Below are 22,443 nucleotides of genomic sequence, written 5' to 3' on the forward strand. Positions count from 1 at the left end.
CCAGCTTAACTGAATAAATCCATATTGACAAGCTGGACAAGAAAAAACATAGAAAGAGCTGAACGATTAAGTCCACAATATGTGGACAGCAAAAGAACAAGCAAGGACTTATCTTTGCTGAACTGGTCAGAATATCAGGGAAATCCAAGCAGAGATGTGAATCCAACCAGGAACCATTGAAAACTGGCCCAGGCTGAAGGATAGAGCCAGGATAAATAGCCGAGCCAGAAAGACGATCAGTGGAAGCAGCTGCTGACTGCTAAATCCAAGGAGCAGCAGTTCCACTCAAAACCACCGGAGGGAGCCCAAGAGCAGAACTCACAAAAGTGCCACTTACAACCACCGGAGGAAGCCCAAGAGCGGAATTCACAACAGCATCCCTCATTAAACTATTCAACATCCGGTTCTGGCCATCTGAAGTCACTAGCATCATGCAGCCTGCCCCTTTAGACAAATTACACACACCCACCCAGGACTCCCACCTTCATGTAAATGTACCAGGGCATAAGAGACAAGTACCTCACCCACGGCTACCGTCCGGCATCACATTACATTTTTATATAGGGCTTATTAGGATTCAGCTATATTCAGCTAGTAAGTTTTTAATCACATGATGTCACAGATCTACTGGAAAAGAGAGGAATAATTGGGTAGAAAGGCAAAATGAGCAATTGTAAGTACACAGTGCTGTATAATATGATGATTGCAATATATTAAGAGGATAAACTTTAGTGGGACTGTTTTTTTAATGAAGTAAAAACGGAATATGTTGAAAATGCTATGTAGGCGTTTTATTGGTCTTTTTATTGGAATTGATACAAAACTGGTAGATTCATAATTTGAAAGGTCGGTGTGCTGCATAATATTGCCTATAAATACTGGAGTGGAGGGTCGAGGCCCTCAGTAAAACCAGCGAGAGAAAGGGCATCCACTAGTGCCCAACCAGGACCATGACACCTGGGATGGAGCAAAGACGCCCCAGTCACACCAAAAATTACCACAGGTGAGCCAGTGCAATGCAGGACCACAGCAAGGGACATATGGTACTTTATTTATTTACATTTACTTATTAATTCATTATCTTGTGTAAAAATAGTAATGCATAAAAAAACCAAATTGGGTATCACAGTAATCTTATCAACAACTATATTGGAAACTTAAATTATATTGTATGGTGAGCATAGTAACCATTCTATTAACAATTACAAATGTATTGTTTTTTTCTTCATGTCTTCTGAATTTTTTTACGCATTTTATAGTACCAGCAAAAGCTACAAGACTGCAGAAATATCATTAACAGGCTTGATTTTTTTTTTCTTTTTCACCCATAGAAAGCAATGAGTAAATGCAAAAACACAGCAAACAGCACCCCTACCAATCAGCTGTTACGGGCGTCACCTGATGTATAAGCAAAAGAAAATTTTACACTAAACGATCTATTACTGAGCATCCAGTGCACATCTGAAGGGTGGTCGGACTGCAAGCAAACTATTGAACGACACATCGTGCAGTGAATAACAAACTATTAGTTTCCAATGTATACTTACTTTTTGACAGCAAATACAAATAATCCAATTCTTGTACCTTTGTGTTGCTTATCTAAAATGTTAATATTATAAATTCCATCCCAGATAATTGGGGCGAGCCAAGTAGTGAGAACATTGAGACCCGATTTCCTATTGAAAAAAAAAATAGAATGATGCCAAAATAACACATACCACACTCTTCCCATATATGTGTGTATCTACATTACTTTATCTCATACAGAGAGGCCTTAGCATTGAAGAACATATAAAATAAGAATCTAAGCTTTATCTACCCTACTGGAGTCCAAGGCTGTCTCTCCACCACTGCTCCAGGCTTTGTTGATTGGCTGTAGTAGTGATGTCACATCGACAGCACTGCGGCCAACCAGTGAGATCACCTCTGCAGATGATCAACAAAGACTGGGGAAGATAAGTAAAGCTCAGTTTGTTATTATCTATACCAATGAATCTATTTTTTTTAAAAAGGTGAAACAAGACAATCCCTTTAAAAGCGATTTCAGATGGGAATTTTTTTAATAATGCCGCAACAAAGGCCTTCTGGTACTGCCCCATTTTAGTAGACCTGTCTGCCTCAAGAATAAGAGATAGAAAGTTCTCCTTGTAGCGTGGGTCTAGAAGTGTCACCAAAATTTTGAGAATGCCAGGGTCACAGGAAAGGCAGCGTAACATAAATTCAGCCATGCGCACCAAACTGCTAACAGGCAAGACTTCAGTGTCCTCGCCAAGAGGACGATTGACCATGCTCTCCTAATGTCCTCCTCCCTGTCCTCAGCCCATCCACGCTGAACAAACGGTATGACAGTTATGCAGGTAGTACCGTCTGTAGCGCATGGACCTAGCTCCTGTTCTTTCTCCTTTTCCTCATTGTCAACCAATCCACGTTGGGATGAGATGAGGCTGGGCTGTGTGTAATCACCCTGTATGGTTCCTTGCTCCATCTCATCGTACTCCGCCTGCAATGCATCTTCTTTGATTGTGAGCAGAGAGCATTTCAGAACACAGAGAAATGTGATGGTGATGCTAATTATGGCGTCATCGCCGCTCACCATTTTGGTGGAGTCCTCAAAGTTTTGGAGGATGGTACATATGTCTGACATCCATGTCCATTCCTGAGGTCTTATATGTGGAGTCTGAACTGAATACCGACAGCCTTGTTGATGGTGGTAGTCAACAACTGCCCTCTTCTGCTCACAAATCCTTCCCAACATCTGCAGTGTAGAGTTCCAACCTGTGGGGACATCACACACCAGTGGGTGAGCCGGAAGCTGCAAACGCTGCTGAAGCACGGCAAGGGCGGCGGAAGCTGTAGCTGACTTTCTAAAATGAGCACACAGGCGGCATAATTTGAACAGCAGATCCGGCAGCTCCGGGTAGGTTTTGAGAAACCCCTGAACCACGAGGTTAAGCACATGGGCCAGGCACGGTATATGTGTGAGCTCGCCTCAGAGCCACCACCAGGTTCAGGCCATTGTCACACATGACCATGCCTGGCTGTAGGTTCAGCGGTGTCAGCCACAGATCTGCCTGCTCTTTCAGAGCTGTCCACAACTCTTCAGCATTGTGCGGTATGTCACCTAAGCATATTAGCTTCAGTACAGCCTGTTGCCGCTTGGCTGAGGCAGTCCTTCCAGCTTGTGACTGATGTGGTCATGTCAGAGATGGAGGCTGAAGAGAAGGAGGTGCAGGAGCTGTAGACTGTGGGGGCAACCCTGATTGACCTAGGGCCCGCAATCCTCGGCGTCAGCAGGATGTGCTCCATCCCAAGGTCCGACTGGGTCCCAGCTTCCACTATGCTAACTCAGTGTGCCGTGAGCTAAATGTACTGTCCCTGCCCACAAACACTTGTACACGTGTCCGTGGTTAGGTGGACTTTCCCAGTAAATGCACTGTTGAGGGCACGGCTAATTTTGTGGGACACGTGCTTGTGTAATTCGGGGATGGCACACCAGGAGAAATAGTGGCGGCTGGGGACCAAGTACCAGGCGACTGCCACCACCATCAGGTTGCGAAAAGCTTCTATCTCCATGAGCCTAAAAGGCAACATTTCAAGCGCAAGCAGTCGCAAAATGTATGAATTCAGTAATGTGGCCTGTGGTGCGTTGGCTGCGTATTTGCGCTTGTGTTCCAAGGCCTGGGGTATGGACAACTGAACGCTGCAGTAGGACAAGGACGTGGACTTGCTTGCTGATGGTGCTAGCTGAGTGTGTGCAATGACAGATGTGGGGCAGGAGGCATCTTGGCATGCACCATGGACAGGGGATTGGCTTGCATGCACAACAGCAGAAGCAATGGTGTCACCCACAGACACTGTTTGTGGATGCTGGGTTTCAGCCCACAAAGTTGGGTGCTTTGCTGCCATGTGCCTGATCAAGCTGGTGGAGGCCAGGCTGGTAGTTTTGCTACCCCTGCTGATGCTGGCTTGGCATGTGGTGCAAATGGCCTTTTTGGGGTTATCGGCAGAGTCTTTAAAAAACAACCAGACTAACAAGTTAACCGGGCTACAGCGTTTAACTTCCCATTTTCATTTAATGTCAAAACAAGAATTCATCTCAAAATATCAAGTACCACCATCTGAAAATTTTAGACTAGAACAAGTCTTCCATTTTTTACTTACTTTGATGACCAATGCACCAAATCCAAAACCTACAAGTTTTGAATTAAAATGTTTATACGACCCATTGGGAAATGGCCTCATATCACAGTTATATTCCTTATTCAATCAAACAAGAGATGATGCGAAATTGAAGGTCATAGAACAATGAGAGGAAGACCTTCGAATCTCTCTCACACCTCAAAGATGGTATCAATGGTATGATGGTATAAATGTTATGAAAATATCCTAAGGGCAAGTAACCAAATCTCATTAACTGAGACATCTCTTAAATTATTCCTTAGAATTCACTATGTTCCCAGCTATCTACATAATATTTATCATTCATTCCCTAATAAATGTTTTAGAGGATGCATCGATGCGGGAGATACACTTCATATATGGTGGACATGTCCAATACTAAAGTCCCTCTGGAAAGATGTAATAAAACTAATTAATACAGTTCTAAATAAGGAATTGCTCCTAACACCGACAGTGTTACTTTTAGGAGACAGACCAATTAATGCTAACAATAAAATTTGTCGCCTTATTGATTTTATTTCTATGGCAACCAGAAACCATATTGCTAGACAATGGAAAACTAATATGTTGTCGATACTCCAGGTGAAGAGAAGGATTAACTTAATAATGCTATATGAAAAAAATGAGGCTACTAACTCTGACACTATTGATACTTTTTGGAGTATATGGGATCTTTGGATCCAAGCTCAGAATGACGACAACCTTTCCAGAACATTGTCTCTAGCTACATAACACACGATTATACTTATAAGTCAAGATAACCTTAATTCTTGGTTCATTCAGTCTGGTATCTCATGTCAACTTAACTCTCATCAAAAACACTCAATGTTCTCTGTACTCCCCCTTTTTTTCCCCTTTTCCTTCCCCCCTCCATTAACCCGAATATAATTGAGTTAAAATAGTTGTAAACTGGATTTATACAAATAATATAATATCTTCAAGGATAATGTAACTTTCCTCATCTTATTTTATCATATTTCCCCCTGCGAGGGGATCCTTGAACATGATGATCTGTGTCTACTATGATGTTCTCAGAAATAAAAAATGTTGAAACTAAAAACAACCAGACTCGGGAAGACCTAACAGTTGTACTGGCAACTTCTGTCATGTTGGTGTTACGGGGAACGGTTGCCCGCCTTCTGTCTGCGGTCACCACACTGCTTCTTCCTGCCTGTTGGGGTGCTACACCTTTCTCCCTCCCCCTGTGTGCTGCTGTCCTCGCTCTGCATGTCGTCCTGCCAGGTTGGGTCAGTTACTATATTATCCACCACTTTGTCTTCCACTTCCCACCCTGGTCCTCCTCCTGATTTTCTGGCAATTGTGTCTCATCATCGTCCACCTTTTAAGACACTTTCCCACCGTCGCCTTCATGTGACCATGGCTGCTCAAATAATTGGGCATCGCTACATGCGATCTCCTCCTGCCCCGCTTCAAGTGGACCGGGCGACAGGCCCGAATCTATAAATGGAAAAGTGAACAGCTCTTCGGAGTGTCCAAGTGTGGGATCAGTTGTCTCCGGGCACTCAGCATGGTGGGAGGAAGGAGGATCAGGGTGAGGAATATGCGGTTCAGACTCACGGCTACTGAGACTTGACCGCGTGGACGACAGGGTGGTGGTGGTGGCAAAGTAACTGGAAGCATTATCTGTTATCCAACCAACCTTTTGACACTGCTCTGGGTTCAATAGTGGTGTGTTGCGGTCCACTAGTAATTGGGATAGGATGGTCGGACGAGAAGATGTGGGTGTTTGTTGTGGCACAATTTCAGCTTGCCCACGGCCTCGACCTCTGCATGCACCATCACGTCCATCCCCGTCCCTTGCCACACGCCTTGCCCATATTAAATGGAGGACAATATTTTCCACGTTCACTACAAATGGCTGAATTTGGAGGGAACTTATAAGTGATCTGTGTGACAGACAAACCACAGTTTTAAATAGCTGTCCTGTAGGTAACTATTTTTAACAGCAAACTGGTGTCAATAACTTCACTAACACACTGCAACAAAATTTAAATGGAGGCCAGAAATTGCAGAATTTTGAGCGCACTTATATGTGATCCATGTGACGGACAAACCACAGTTTTAAATAGATGGATTTTTAGCGCTGTAATATGGAAAATATGTGGCTGTATTGTACACTGCAAACAAGCAAATGGAGCAGAAAAACAGCGTTCTCTGGATTGCTTTTTAAGCAAATAATCAGGACTAAGATCCAAACAAAATTATTCCGTGCCCCTGATACCTGGGCCTATGTCTAGAAATATCCGTAAAAGCAGCAGCAGACAGAACTGGAATTGACCCTCTTGCTATATGCACTGCAGTCTGTCACATACACTGCCTGCCTGCCTAGCACTGATATCTATGCAGCTGGATTAATCCTCAGAAGAACTGATCGTTTAGATGGATATGTGTATAATATATTGTGGTATACCTACACTAACTAAGAAACAAGCAAATCTCTCCCTAGCTCAGCAGCAGCTCTCCCTACACTGCTTGATTCCAGAGTAGACTGTGACAAGCATGGCGGTCAGTGGCGTAACTACAAAGTTATGGGCCCCGGTGCGAACTTCCAAATGGGGCCCCCCCCTGCAGCCCTGCCATACAACTCAATGCAACCCCCATAGAATACAACGCAGCCCCCCTCATAGTATAATGCAGCCCCTCCATACAGGGGCAGTGAGAAAGACACGAGCAAATGGTGACGAGGGGGCAGGGGAGAGGGCACAAGGGGGCTAGGGGAGACAGGCACAAGGGTAACATAGGGGGGCTAGGGAGCAATGAAGACAGGCACAAGGGGACACATGGGGGCTAGGAGGCAGGGGAGAAGGTTACAAGGGGACTAGTGGGCAAGGGAGACTGACACAAGGGAACAAGAGAGACTGACACAAGGGGACTAGTGGGCAAGGGAGCCTGACACAAGGGGCACACAGGGACAAGTGGGCAAAGGCGACTGACACAAGGGGCACACGGGGACTAGTGGACAAGGGATACAAGCACAAGGGGACACAGGGACAAGTGGGAAAGTGAGACTGACACACAGGGACTAGTGGGCAAGAGAGACTGGTACAAGGGGACAAAGGAGACAGGCACATGGGGACACACAGGGACTAATGGGCAAGGGAGACTGGCACATGGGGACAAGGGACACAAGCATAAGGGGACAAGGGAGACAGGCTCAAGGGGACACACGGGCCCCTGACCTGCCAGAGCCGCTCGCAGCGGCGACTGCTGCGACTGTGGTAATTACGCCCCTGCCTCACACACACTACGATATCACACACACACATATAGAGAGGGACAAGGAAGGAAGGGCCCCCAGAGAGGGACAAAGAAGGAAGGGCCCCCAGAGAGGGACAAGGAAGGAAGGGCCCCCAGAGAGGGACAAGGATGGAAGCACCCCCAGAGAGGGACAAGGAAGGAAGCACCCCCAGAGAGGGACAAGGAAGGAAGCACCCCCAGAGAGGGACAATGATGGAAGCACCCCCAGAGAGGGACAAGAAAGGAAGAGCCTCCAGAGAGGGACAAGGAAGGAAGCATCCCCAGACAGGGACAAGGAAGGAAGCATCCACAGAGACGGATGAGGACTGAAGCGGCCTCAGAGACAGTCAAGAAATTAAGCGTCCCCTGAGAGGGAAGAGCACTGCAATTGTGCAGTGATGAGGAATAAGGAGCTCATGATCCCCATTCTAGTGATCGGTCGGAGCCAGTAGTGGTGCCCCTAGTCACCAGACATTAACCTCCCCTTTAACATTCCGGCCACTTTATAAATTTATTGTACGCATCAATGTTTCGGCCACCTGATGTGCAGGGCACACACACACACAGGATGGTTAGGAGCGCCACTGTGCAGGAGAACTGCTGTAGCATTATCTGTCTTTTAGTTTTTGGGATCGCCACGAAATGTGTACATTTATTTTATTTACCCCCTACCAAAATCTCTCCTGTCCAAGTAAATGATTATAACTAGTATTTTTTCATGTTCATTAAGATCAGCATGAACAGAATTGCATATCTTGGCTACATACGACTGTGGTAATTACGCCCCTGCCTCACACACACACACACACACGCACACGCACACGCACACACACACTACAGATATCACACACACACACACACACACACACACACACACACACATACTACAGATATCACACACACACACACACACACATACTACAGATATCACACACACACACACACTACAGATATCACACACACACACACTACAGATATCACACACACACACACACTACAGATATCACACACACACACATACTAAAGATATCACACACACACACACACACACACACACACACACACACACACACACACACACACACCAGCCCTCTCACCTCTCCTCGCGCTCTGCTGCAGCATCTTCCTCTGACACAGCCAGACGCTGAATGATGACGTCATCCAGCGGCGCTGTCTGTGTGAGAGGAAGCGCGGGCAGGAAGCAGGAATACAGATCGCTGCAGCTCCGCAGCTATTTTCTCTTGTAGGCAGCGGATCTGCAGGGATTTCTTCCTGCCAGCCGCAGCCAACATGCAGGGGCCCCCCTCCACCTCCGGGCCCATATGCGGTACGTCCACACATTTTGGGAGCCGGCGCTCTGCAGCTTCTCTGTGCCGGCTGTCAGCTTGACAGTCGGCACAGAGAACAGCCGACTCCTAGACCGGGGGCGGCAGAATGCAGCCGCCGGGGGAGACACTGCGGACCGCCGAATTAGGCGGCCCGACTGCGCCCCCCTGCCGGCTGCCCCCCCTGGATACGCCACTGCCTGGGCCCCTGACCTGCCGGGCCCGGTCGCAATGGCGACCTCTGCGACCGCGGTAGGTACGCCCCTGATGGCGGTGCCAGGTCTGATATAGACCTGATGACGCTGTGCGGCCAGCCAATCACTGTAATGCCACAACCAACATGGCTGCGACACTACAGTGTGTGGCAGACAATCCCTGCATGTTCATTGGCTCTCTAAAGAGCGCCAAACATGCCGGGAGGGGACCTGAGCTTCCGCTGAGCAAACCCCGGAAATACTCGGTGAGCTCCAAGCATCTCGAGCAGTGAGATGCTCGGGCGAGTACCGAGTCGTGGCGAGCATGCTCGCTCATCACTACTTAAGAGCAATGCTAAAGTTTAGACTATAAGAATTTAATTACAGGTAAGTGTAATCATTCATTAACCTAGTAACAAAGCCACAAAAGAGGACTGAAAATCCTCCAAAAATTCAAAAATACAGCTGAAAAAGGTGCAGCACCGCTTACCTCCAGTCTCTGAACAAATGCACTACAAGATGCAGCCAGCCCATGCAACAAAGATGTTGGCAACACAGGTGCAAAATACTAAATAGACAGCCACTCACAGTCTACCAATTAATGGAGGGGGTGACTGCTTAGTATATGTTAGCACAATAAAGGCCTGTATAGGGCTCTGTTCACATGCAGGTAATGCATAGTGTCTGGTTCACAGCCTATTAGTCACACATACTTTTCGATTAAGCGGGCTGGCCAGCACTCTCTCAATGCTTCCCATGTGAACAACCCTGTATACAAGACCCAACGTGCTGGGCTGCACCCTAAAAAATAAAGTGCACAAAATACATATAAATATGTGAGGTATTGGTCGATAACACAGGTCAACAAAAAAAAAAAAATTTTCTGGTGTCCAAAATATTTTAATGAATTTGGGGTATTTTTGGGGTGCTGATTCTGAATATGTCATCAGTTTTGCCAGACTGGCTCAAGTTTTTGACATTTTTGGTATCTTATTTATAGCACTTGTTGGTAAATGCGACGCATCATCTCATTAATTTCTTTGGATTAGTACTTGAACTGAGCAGTTCTCAATATAGTTTTGTGTTAATTAGTGTTCTAAAAGTTTGTTCATAGCTTGATTTTTGCACTAACTTTATGTTGTTGTCTGTTTTCCAGTGAAAAGCATGAACTCATCAAGAAGAAGTTGTCTTAACGATCCAGACTCATTCTGTTACATTTGTGGTGAATACACACTGCCAAAACATAGAAGAAACATAACAGACTTCGTAAAAAAAGTGTATTTTGCCTATTTTGGGGTTATGCTTGGGGACCAAGACAAGTTTTGGGCACCACACATAGTGTGCAAAGCATGTATCGAATTATTACGAAAATGGAGCAAAGGACAAAGAAAAAGCTTCAAATTTGGTGTTCCAATGGTGTGGAGAGAGCCAAAAAATCATCATGATGGCTGTTATTTCTGTGCAGTGCAAGTGCAAGGATTCAATAAGCATAAGAAACGAAAATGGGAGTAACATGGAATCTGCAAGAAGGCCTGTCCCTCATTGTGAAGATGTGCCTGTACCTGTGTTTACCATAAATAACAGTCATCATGATGATTTTTTTGGCTCTCTCCACACCATTGGAACACCAAATTTGAAGCTTTTTCTTTGTCCTTTGCTCCATTTTCGTAATAATTCGATACATGCTTTGCACACTATGTGTGGTGCCCAAAACTTGTCTTGGTCCCCACAGTCTTCACGGCACGGGGGAAGGAGGAACAAAGTGCAGGAGTGCAACTCCTGCACTTTGTTCCTCCTTCCCCCATGCCGTGAAGACTGTTTTGTATGAAGCAATAAAGAATCATTGAACTGCAAGATTGGTGAGTGCTTTGGCGTTTTCTCTGCACCCATTATCTGTAACTGTGCAGTGATCACTTACAGTATATGTTCTGTAGGACTGGTATCTACCACTGACCATATGGCGGTAATATTCATGTTGGTCTTTATATAGAGATTATCTTCAGTAACAGTGCGGTCATCTGCTGAGGTTCTCCTCCACTATTTAGGGTGCGTCACCCAGTTGTAATCAAGGTTACCTGGTTAGTCTGGTTAGGGCCCACTCAGAATGCTGGAGAATTTCTGTGAAATGTACTGGAACCCTTGTGAATTTGTCTTTGCCATGGCTTTTACAAAGTTTTTAATCAATCCCAAATTTATTTGTTACCGGCGGGCGCCGTGGGTGTCATGGTGACGGAGGACTACTTCCGGTCTCATGCGCGATGTGTTTCCGGGCTCAGCCTTTTTAAACTCACAGCGTTATTAGTTCACATGCCCCCTGACGAAGGTGCTTCACTGAAACGCGCGTTGGGGTGGGCGCACGCTCTTTCGACATCCTGACCACATTGACTCTAAGGTAATATCAATGATAAATCAAGTTCAGCTATTCTGAGGTGTGATCATGGTGGATAGTGGGTGATCTACAGAGGACTGGCTTTCTATATATTTTGGTAGATGTATAGTATTATTGAGAGAGGCCAGTCACCAGTATTATATGCCTAGTAGTAGATGCCCAGGGAGACGTGCTCCCTTACTTTTTGCACAGCATTTTTTTAGGGTTATGGTTATGTGTTTCATTCCCTCTTACCCTTGTCTGTAATTTTAATAATAAAATCTTGGATTTTTAGAATAATTTGGACTAGAGTATCATCTTTTTCTATATGGTGGTGTTCCAAATTTATATGTAGTGGAGGAAGAAAGATTTTTGTTGGAGCAACTAAAGGATTATGCTGAACATTTTCTCTACCTGGAGCATGGATGTTTCTCTGTCCCCAATCACGATGAACCTAATGCTCTACTGTATTTCTACTGTCCCATAAACACAAGAAGCAACAATATTTTGTGAAACCTCCTTGCATTCCATTAGCAGACCAATCACTTTTAAATCTCAACAGATATTCCATTGATGATGCTTATATTGTATAGAATCCAAAACAACTGACAGATTTTCATAACTTTCTTTTAGATGACATGAGTGTGCAATAGGGATTGATGGTTTCATATTTCCATTGTGAAGCAGCACTGCTTTCAAACTTCTCTGGGATGAGTCAATAAACAATCGCCAATCTGCAACAAAATACTCTTGATTCAGTTCTTCAAAGAGGCTGTTCACATTGTTACAGTACACCATTGGTCCATCAACTGTGAAAAATTGTGTTAGTGTTACTTCTGTTTCGGTAATAATACACTTTGACATCATCATGAAGAAGATTCTTTGGTTTCAACTAGGATGCAAGAAGTTAGGCTTTATCTTTTGACAATGAAAGGTCTCTGATGAGATCATTTAATTCATGTTGAGTAAAGCATTCTGGCTGCTCGGCTGCTTCATCAGGTACATACTCATCTTGACTTGAGGTTTCCTTGTTTTTGCCAGTAGCTTCAGCTCCATAATCTTCATATTCTACTTCATGTTCATCCAATCCAGACAATGGTGGTACAGGAACTGGCAAGGTACCATCATGTCAAACTGGCCTAATCGCAGATTCAAGTTCAAGGTAATTAATCTTATGTTTGTTCTTTATAGAAAAGCCCTTTAGTTTGACAAAACAAAAGTAGCAGTCCTTACTTTGATTTTTGGGTTATCTCCAAATCTTGGGAACAGGGCTGCCACTAGGAATTTCAGGGCCCCATACTGGTAAAATTTTCGAGCCCCTTAAGACTCTGCCCAGCCTCTAACCAGATCCACCTCCACCCCTCGAACCTTCCACTCTTATTACATTTTCTTATGTTGTTGTGGCTGATGAGAAACCGCAATTCTGGTACTTTGATTTTTTATATTTTTTTTTTCATATTTTTCAAAGCATTTTTCTTGTATTTTTCTCTGCATTTGTTTGTCCTCTTAGGGGGCTTAAACCCGCAATAATCCGATCACTTGTGCTATATTTAGCAGTGCCACAATATTTCTCAGTATTGCAAAAATCACGATCTCCTATGAAAGTCAGCTAAAGGCTGGTTTTCACAGGAATTTGTCATTACTGGCACAGGCCGTCAACAGGCCTCTGGTTATCATGGCAAAACATCAGTTCCCCACGATCACGTCACAAGAGTGCCATGGGCGCATAGAACAGCACTCTCCCTTGCCAACACGCTGTAAATGCTACTGTCACAGACCCACAGCAGTGTTTAACTGTTAGTGACAGATGATGGCTGAATATTGCTGCCATCATTTTCCAGGAAAGATGCGGGATCAGCTTGCGAGCCAGCATCAAGGTCAGGGAGAAAACATCATATGACTTACCCAGTATGTCATATTTCATTAAGGGCTTAAACACTCTGGGGATATTTTTCAAAACTAGTAGTAGGCAAAAATGATGTAGCTTCCTATATCAATGCACTCACAGTACATACCTATATATAAGACACACATATAGAATATGCTCATGTATAATAAACACCAGTGCATATGTGATATACTATACATTTATGTATTACTAGATGGTGGCCCGATTCTAACGCATCGGGTATTCTAGAATATGCATGTCCACGTAGTATTTTGACTAGTCACGTAGTATATTGCCCAGTCACGTAGTATTTTGCCCAGTCACGTAGTATAATGCTCCATGCAGTTATGGCCCCATAGATGCCCCATATAATGCTCCATGCACTTATGGCCCCATAGATGCCCCATATAATGCTCCATGCAGTTATTGCCCCATAGATGCCCCATATAATGCTCCATGCACTTATGGCCCCATAGATGCCCCATATAATGCTCCATGCACTTATGGCCCCATAGATGCTCTATATAATGCTCCATGCAGTTATGGCCCCATAGATGCCCCAAATAATGCTCCATGCAGTTATGGCCCCATAGATGCCCCATATAATGCTCCATGCAGTTATGGCCCCATAGACGCCCCATATAATGCTCCATGCAGTTATGGCCCCATAGATGCCCCATATAATGCTCCATGCAGTTATGGCCCCATAGATGCCCCATATAATGCTCCATGCACTTATGGCCCCATAGATGCTCCATATAATGCTCCATGCAGTTATGGCACCATAGATGCCCCATATAATGCTCTATGCAGTTATGGCCCCATAGATGCCCCATATAATGCTCCATGCACTTACGGCCCCATAGATGCCCCAAATAATGCTCCATGCACTTATGGCCCCATAGATGCTCCATATAATGCTCTATGCAGTTATGGCCCCATAGATGCCCCATATAATTCTCCATGCACTTACGGCCCCATAGATGCCCCAAATAATGCTCCATGCACTTATGGCCCCATAGATGCTCCATATAATGCTCTATGCAGTTATGGCCCCATAGATGCCAAATATAATGCTCCATGCAGTTATGGCCCCATAGATGCCCCATATAATGCTCCATGCAGTTATGGCCCCATAGATGCCCCATATAATGCTCCATGCAGTTCTTTATGGCCCCATAGATGCTCCATACAGCATTGTGCCACATGTAATGCTGCTGCTGCAATAAAAAAAAAAAATCACATACTCACCTCTCGTCGCTGCTCCTCAGTGTCCCGTCTCTCCGCACTGACTTTTCAGGCAGAGGGCGGCGCACACTAATACGTCATCGCGCTCTCTGACTTGCACAGTCACTGCAAGAAGACGGGAAGACGGAGCGGCGCCCGGCGGATGGAACGCGGACAGGTGAATATGAAATACTCACCTGCTCCTGGTGCTCCTGACGCTGTTCCTGCTTGTCCCATAGTACCGAAGCTTCTTCGCACCTGCGCGAGAAGGACTTGCCATGACGTAACGGTCACATGACCGTGACGTCATGGCAGGTCCTTCGCACAAACCATCCTTGCCACCGAAACCTGCGGAAGGTGAGTATATAATGATTTTTTTTTTTTATTATTATTTTTAACATTAGATTTTTTTACTATTGATGCTGCATAGGGAGCATCAATAGTAAAAACTTGGTCACACAGGGTTAATAGCGGCGATAACGGAGTGAGTTACCCACGGCATAACGCGGTCTGTTACCGCTGGCATTAACCCTGTGTGAGCGGTGACTGCGAGGAGTATGGAGCGGGCGCCGGGCACTGACTGCAGTGGAGTAGGGAGGGACTATTCGGACGGTGGCCGTTGCTGATTGGTCGTGGCAGCCATGACAGGCAGCTGGCGAGATCAATCAGCGACTTGGATTCCATGACAGACAGAGGCCGCAACCAATGAATATCTGTGACAGACAGACAGACGGAAGTGACCCTAAGACAATTATATAGTAGATGTGTGTCTGTGTATTGTACCTGTGTGTTACATGCAAGAGGTACAGTATATGTGTATAAAGTCTTCACTGGGGGATGGGGTCAGGGGTCAGGGGTCAGTCCCAGCCTGGATTTGTTACAGTAGTAATGACTGGAAGCCGCCTGTCAGAGAACACAGCTTGTGATTTAGCGACTGTGTTCCCAAGCCCTGAGCTCTCTGGTTGGTGCTGTATGTGGATGAGAATCCTGCACCGATCAAACAGCACAAAACTACGGGGAAACAGTTAGTAAATCACTAGTTTTAGTCTCTGACTGCAGCCTCTGCCTCCCCTCATCACTGTGCTAAACAATTGGACACATTCAGGCCGTTCTTTACTTCCGGTTCAAGGGGGTGATTGAGGTCCTGCAAACCATATGTTTGGCGTAAAGGCAACACATCTCATCACCCTGAACACACCATCCCCACTGTCAAACATGGTGGTGGCAGCATCATGATTTGGGCATGCTTTTCTTCAGCAGCGACAGGGAAGATGGTTAAAATTGATGGAAAGATGGATGGAGCCAAATACAGGACCATTCTTGAAGAAAACCTGTTGGAGTCTGCAAAAGACCTGAGATTGGGATGGAGATTTGTCTTCCAACAAGACAATGATCCCAAACATAAAGCAAAATCTACAATGGAATGGTTCACAAATAAATGTATCCAGGTGTTAGAATGGCCAAATCAAAGTCCAGACCTCAATCCAATCAAGAATATGTGGAAAGAGCTGATGGGAGTAGTGGGAGCTGCACATGACAGAATGGGGGCGCAGGATGGGAGCAGACATGACAGAATGAGGGCGCAGGATGAGAGCAGCACATGTCAGCATGGGGGTGCAGGATGAAAGCAGCACAAGACAGGACAGGGGTGCAGGATGGGAGCAGCACATGACAGGATGGGAGCGCAGGATGGGAGCAGCACATGACAGAATGGGGTGCAGGATGGGAACAGCACATGACAGGATGGGGGCGCAGTATAACAGCATCACATGACAGGATGGGTGCGCAGGATGGGTGCAGCACATTACAAAATGGGGGCGCAGGATGGGGGCAGCACATACCAGAATGGGGGCACAGGATGGGAGCAGCACATGACAGGATGGGGATGCAGGATGGGAGCACCACATGACAGGATGGGGATGCAGGATGGGAGCACCACATGACAGGATTGGGGCACAGGATGGGAGCACATGACAAGATTGGGCTGCACATGACAGGAAGGGGGCGCAGGATGGTAGCAGCACATGGAAGAATGGGGGCTCAGAATGGGAGCAGCACATGGCAGAATGGGGGTGCAGGATGGGAGCAGCACATGACACGATGGGGGCACAGGATGAGAGCAGTGCATGACAGCAAAGGGGGTGCAGGATGGGGGCGCAGGATGGGAGCAGCACATGACAGAAGGGGCGGAGGATGGGAGCAGCACATGACAGAATAGGAGCGCAGGATGGGCGCAGCACATACCAGGGTGGAGACCATATACCAATATAAATATATACAGTACAGACCAAAAGTTTGGACACACCTTCTCATTTAAAGGTTTTTCTGCATTTTCATGACTATGAAAATTGTACATTCACATTGAAGGCATCAAAACTATGAATTAACACATGTGGAGTAATATACTTAAAAAAAAAACCTGAAATTGTGACAGTGACATGACAGTGGTCATGCAGTCAGCATAGCACACGAACAACTCCTCTCCAGTGGAGCTGGAATTCTAGTGGCTATACGCCAGCCCTGAATTCACACACACAAAACTCCTCACCGGAGGTGCCGGTATTCTAGGGGCTTATTTCAGCCAACCCTAACCACATGCAGACATGACCACAAGGTAGCAAGCTCATAACATAGGTTGACACTAGCGCATGGCCGTGCGACCATGCAAACCTTTTATAGCTGCAGCAGACAAGGACCTTCCTAGTGATCCAACGGGAGCTGCTATAGTACCTGAGCATGTGACCCCCGACCTCCAATGAGAGGTCCTCCCTTGGGCATGCTCAGAAGGGAAAAAGCAGAACTTAGTCCAAGAGACGTCTGTTCGCCGCAGACCATTACTGGCTACAATGGCTAAGCCTGGAAGAGCAGCAGTAACAAAGCGCAGAGTATCAGCCCGAGCCAGACGCTGGGACCAACGTCTCCATTGAGCAGACTCCACTGTGGCTGGAGGAGAATGGGAGACCGCAGCGGAGGTGGTTCGAGATTCCCCCTGTGCAGCGGTGGGAACTCGACACCTAACAGGTGGTGTCCTGCTTTTAAGTCACCTGAATGGGGAAGCAAAAAATATAAAATAGTCCACAAAAAAAGAGAAGGTGGCACTCACCACGTTAAAACACTTTTTATTTAGGTCCTTTTAAAACATGCAGGCAGGCAGGAAGAGGGAGAGAATGGGTGCGGCTGGTCAGACGATTTGTGCATAGAGATCCGTGGAAGCATCTGACCAGCCGCACCCTCTATCTCCCTCTCCCTTCCTGCATGTTTCAAAAGGACCTGAGTAAAAAGTGTTTTTATGTGGTGAGCGCCACCTTCTCTCTTTAAAAAAAAAAAAAAAATACCATGTCCTACGAGTGAATGATCTGCTATCGGAGGGTGTGTGTATGTGTCAAACATGGCCAGATGGCAAAATGTATATGAGCACGCAAGAGTGAGTTTCTAAAGAAGTTTGGAGGTCCCGGCGCTGCGAGGCTGCGATGGCTTGGTTGGGAGGAGGAGGTGTCCCGACGTTGCAAGGTTGCAAGCCCGGGCAGAAAATTACAGTATTGAGCGGAGTCATACATAGAACGTTAGAGTTGGAAGGGATCTCCTGGGTTATCAGGTCCAACCCCCTGCTCAAAGCGGGATTCACTAAATCATCACAGACAGATGTCTGTCCAGTGTTTGTTTGAAGACTTCCATTGAAGAAGGATTCATCACCACCTCTCGTTGCAGCCTGTTCCACTCATTGATCACCCTCACTGTGAAAACATTTTTTTTCTAATATCTAATCTGTATCTTCTCCATTTCAGTTTCATCGCATTGTTTATAGTCTTTCCTTGTGCAAATGGAAGTAAAGCTGATCCCTCTACAGTGTGACATCCCTTCAGATATTTGTATACAGCTATTAAGTCTCCTCTCAGTCTTCTCTTTTGCAAGCTAAACATTCCCAAATCCTCTAACCATTCCTCATAGGACATTGTTTGCAGACCGTTCACCATTCTGGTTGCTTTTCTCTGAACTTGCTCCAGTTTTTCAATTTCTTTTTTTTAAATGTGGTGCCGAAAACTGGACACAGTATTCCGGATGATGTCTGACCAAAGAGGAGTAGAGGGGGGGTAATTACTTCAAATGATCTAGACTCTATGCTTCTGTTAATGCAACCCAGAATTGTGTTTGCCTCTTTTGCTGCTGCATCACACTGTTGACTCATGTTCAGTCTGTGATCTATTAGTATACCCAAGCCTTTTTCCCATATACTGCTACATAGACCTATTCCTCCCATTCTGTATATGCCTTTTTCATATTCCTTACCCAGGTGTATTACTTTGAAGTTTTCCCTTGCATTTCCCCTGTAGGGAAATCAATAGGAAAGTGCGGGGACTACGCTCAATGCCAACGTTTTCTAAGGACCCAGGGTCCGCAGCTTCGCAGCATCAGGACACCCCCATCTCCCAGCCATGGACCCGCAGAATTGTCCTACTCCTGCTGCTGCCGGCCTCCTGCAGCAGTGACCCTGACTCTTGTGACCCTGCTTAACTGCAGCCGCTGCCTCACCCCGGTAACCTTCATTCGGATTATAAGACACAGTCACATTTTCCTCCCACATTTGGGGGAAAAGTGTGTCTTATAATCCCAAAAATACGGTAGTTAAGTAAAATTACAATACATCATTAAATATATATAAAACTGAATAAATAAAATAATCAAGCACAATCAGAGCCGCTAAACACTAAATGAATAATTCAGTTTCAACATCTTCTAATTGCAGTAATTCACTTTCCCTTTGTACTTCATGACCCAGACTTCATGTAGGCTCATGTAAACTTTGCCATCTGGACATGTTTGAGGCCATGTGCACACGTTCAGTATTTTTCGCGTTTTTTCGCTATAAAAACGTGATAAAAACTCGAAAAAAACGCTAACATATGCCTCCTATTATTTACAGTGTATCCCACATTTTTTGTGCAAATGTTGCATTTTTTTCCGCGAAAAAATCGCATCGCGGAAAAAAAAGCAACATGTTCATTAAAAATGCGGAATTGCGGGGATTCCGCACACCTAGGAATGCATTGATCTGCTTACTTCCTGCACGGGGCTGTGCACACCATGCGGGAAGTAAGCAGATTATGTGCGGTTGGTACCCAGGGTGGAGGAGAGGAGACTCTCCTCCACGGACTGGGCACCATATAATTGGTCAAAAAAAAAGAATTAAAATAAAAAATAGTGATATACTCACCTTCGATGGCCTCCGGAGTCTTCCCGCCTCTCCGGTGCATGCTGCCGCTTCGGTTCCTATAGCTGGTGTGCGGTGAAGGACCTGCCATAATACAAATTCTAACAGTCTATTCAGTAGGACTATCAGCTGTGTATCCACCAGACTTCTGCACAACACAACTGATGGTCCCAACCCTATTTATAAGGCAAGAAATCCCACTTTTTAAACCTGACAGGGCACACCTGTGAAGTGAAAACCATTCCCGATGACTACCTCTTGAAGCTCATCAAGAGAATGCCAAGAGTGTGCAAAGCAGTCATCAAAGCAAAAGGTGGCTACTTTGTAGAACCTAGAATATAAGACATATTTTCAGTTGTTTCACACTTTTTTGTTAAGTATATAATTCCACATGTGTTAATTCATAGTTTTGATGCCTTCAGTGTGAATGTACAGTTTTCATAGTCATGAAAATACAGAAAAGTCTTTAAATGAGGAGGTGTGTCCAAACTTTTGGTCTGTACTGTACACACAATCATGTCCCATGATTTGGGAATCAATAGACAGTATTGCATTATCATTGTGTTGTTATATTGTGCTGTTTCGTTGCTATGCAATAAGGTTTGCCCTCTTTAGAAGTTTGTCCTTCCTCTCTCTCTGTCTTTGGTGTAGCTCTGATGTCAGTAACCCCTCCCTTCTTCATTCACTTTCTGTCAACCATCTTAGAAGCCCGTGTGTTTTCAGCTCTGGTTCAGAAAAGTCTTTTTTACCTACTGTATGTCTGCAGAACTACAATAATTCAGCTGGAAAATATATCTTATTCTGGAATCTTCATGCATGCCTCCTGCCGTCAAGTTCAAGTTATCTAAAGATATCACTTGAGTTAACGTACATAGAAACAGTGTCTCAAGCGCCCTACACTCTCAGCTTAGTTATGGAGTCATACTACACACACTTTCCGGTAGCAGATCATTCACTCAGAGGACACAGGTTCATTGTTCTCGTGATCGGCGGGCTCCCAGCCATCAAACCCCCAAAAACTATACATTTATCACCTATCTCATGTATAGGGCATCAATTTTTTTCGAGAGATGTTTAACTTCTTACTGACATTGGACGTACTGGTATGTCCTATTGGTCTTCCAATTGCAATGTTAGTCATATTGCTCCCATATTAAGTGTCTAACACCTCTCTACGTCTCTTGCCTCCAAAGTATCTGACAATTATGTGGGGACAGTAACATTAAATTGTCAGTTGAATTTTTGCAATTTATTCATTTATTACTAGTGTTGAGCATTCCGATACCGCAAGTATCGGGTATCGGCCGATATTTGCTGTATCGGAATTCCGATACCGAGTTTCGATATTTTTGTGATATCGGAAATCGGAATCGGAAGTTCCCAGTGTATGGTTCCCAGGGTCTGGAGGAGAGGAGACTCTCCTTCAGGCCCTGGGATCCATATTCATGTAAAAAATAAAGAATAAAAATAAAAAATATGGATATACTCACCCCTCCGGCAGACCCTGGACCTTAGCAATGTAACCGGCAGCCTCCGTTCCTAAGAATGCAGTGAGTGTAGGACCTGCGATGACGTCGCGGCTTGTGATTGGTCGCGTGAGCGGTTACATGAGCGGTCACGCGACCAATCGAAGGTCCTTCACGCTGCATTCTTAGGAACCGAGGCAGACGCTTGGACCGGTGAGAGCCAGGGGCCGTCCGAGGGGTGAGTATATCAATATTTTTTTATTTTTATTCTTTATTTTATACATGAATATGGATCCGAGGGCCTGAAGGAGAGTTTCCTCTCCTTCAGACCCTGGGAACCATTCCGATATTTTGTGTCCCATTGATATGCATTGGTATCGGGTATCGGTATCGGCGATATCCGATATTTTTTGGGTATCGGCCGATCCAATCCGATACCGATACCTGTGCATATCGGAAAGTATCGCTCAACACTATTTATTACTTATTTACAACATATAGGTTATTATACCAATGTGGCACTTACCTGTTATTTCCACTGTTCAGAAGTAGTTTCCTCTCACAGTGCTCCAGTTCTATAGACTTTTCCATCACTTTCTGTGAACAATCAATACGTGGTTCTTGTATTTCGGATTTCTGTATGCTGTGAATGAGGGAATTAAAAGAAAACTGTTATTGAAAGTTGTAAATATGCAGGGACGAAGCTATAGATGACGAAGTCTGTATTGTGCTGTCCCTTTGTTATTACTCCTACAAAAGTATAAATTGATTGACAACTTTTCATTTTGGGTTTTCTCATATCTTTCTTGCTAAATTTTATAAAATTGTGAATGTTACATTTCTATCCTGACCTCCTCTAGCGACATCCGACTGTGTTGGTCACTGCTACCGAACTTACCCGTCAAAAGGTGCTGGTCCTACAGGAAATGTTATGGTCAAAATGTATAGACTACACATTGTCCACGGTGATATACTGGTGTGATTGAGCATTTGTGGGACATCCTGACATTTCTCTACGTAATTTGTATAATAAACTATATGTGAATTGGTATACTTCAATAATAAAAGCAAATTAATTCAAATATATGGTTATTTGTTTAAGATTCAGCTGTTTTAAAGGTAAATTCCCATGGATTTAATATTAGTTACATTCATTAGATATAAAAGGAATTTGCCAGCTTTTTGTTTTTCACTCTGAGGGCAGCGTAAAATGAGTGCAGAGACCCTGATTCAAGAACTGGATTATTTCCTTGACTTCTTGCTTTAGTTTTGATCTAATCATCGTTTAAGCTATTGCAGCTCTGTTATTCTTCTCATTGATCACAGCCA

At 45.0% G+C, this 22,443-nt stretch overlaps 1 protein-coding gene across 1 annotated transcript in view; it reads right to left on the bottom strand.

The window, feature by feature from the left end:
* Positions 1-21,751, bottom strand: part of LOC143788898 (histo-blood group ABO system transferase 1-like) — a 72,507-nt gene extending 50,756 nt beyond the window's left edge. Inside the window, exons 1-2 of the mRNA XM_077278827.1 lie at positions 21,641-21,751; positions 1,548-1,676 (exon numbers count right to left, since the gene is read on the bottom strand). Of these exons, the coding sequence (XP_077134942.1) occupies positions 1,548-1,676; positions 21,641-21,705 (194 nt within the window). The 5' untranslated portion in view covers positions 21,706-21,751. The remainder of the gene's footprint in view (positions 1-1,547; positions 1,677-21,640) is intronic.
* Positions 21,752-22,443: the final 692 nt, after the last annotated feature.

The sequence above is a fragment of the Ranitomeya variabilis genome, chromosome 8 (assembly GCF_051348905.1).
Source record: "Ranitomeya variabilis isolate aRanVar5 chromosome 8, aRanVar5.hap1, whole genome shotgun sequence".
Classification (NCBI taxonomy): Eukaryota; Metazoa; Chordata; class Amphibia; order Anura; family Dendrobatidae; genus Ranitomeya; species Ranitomeya variabilis.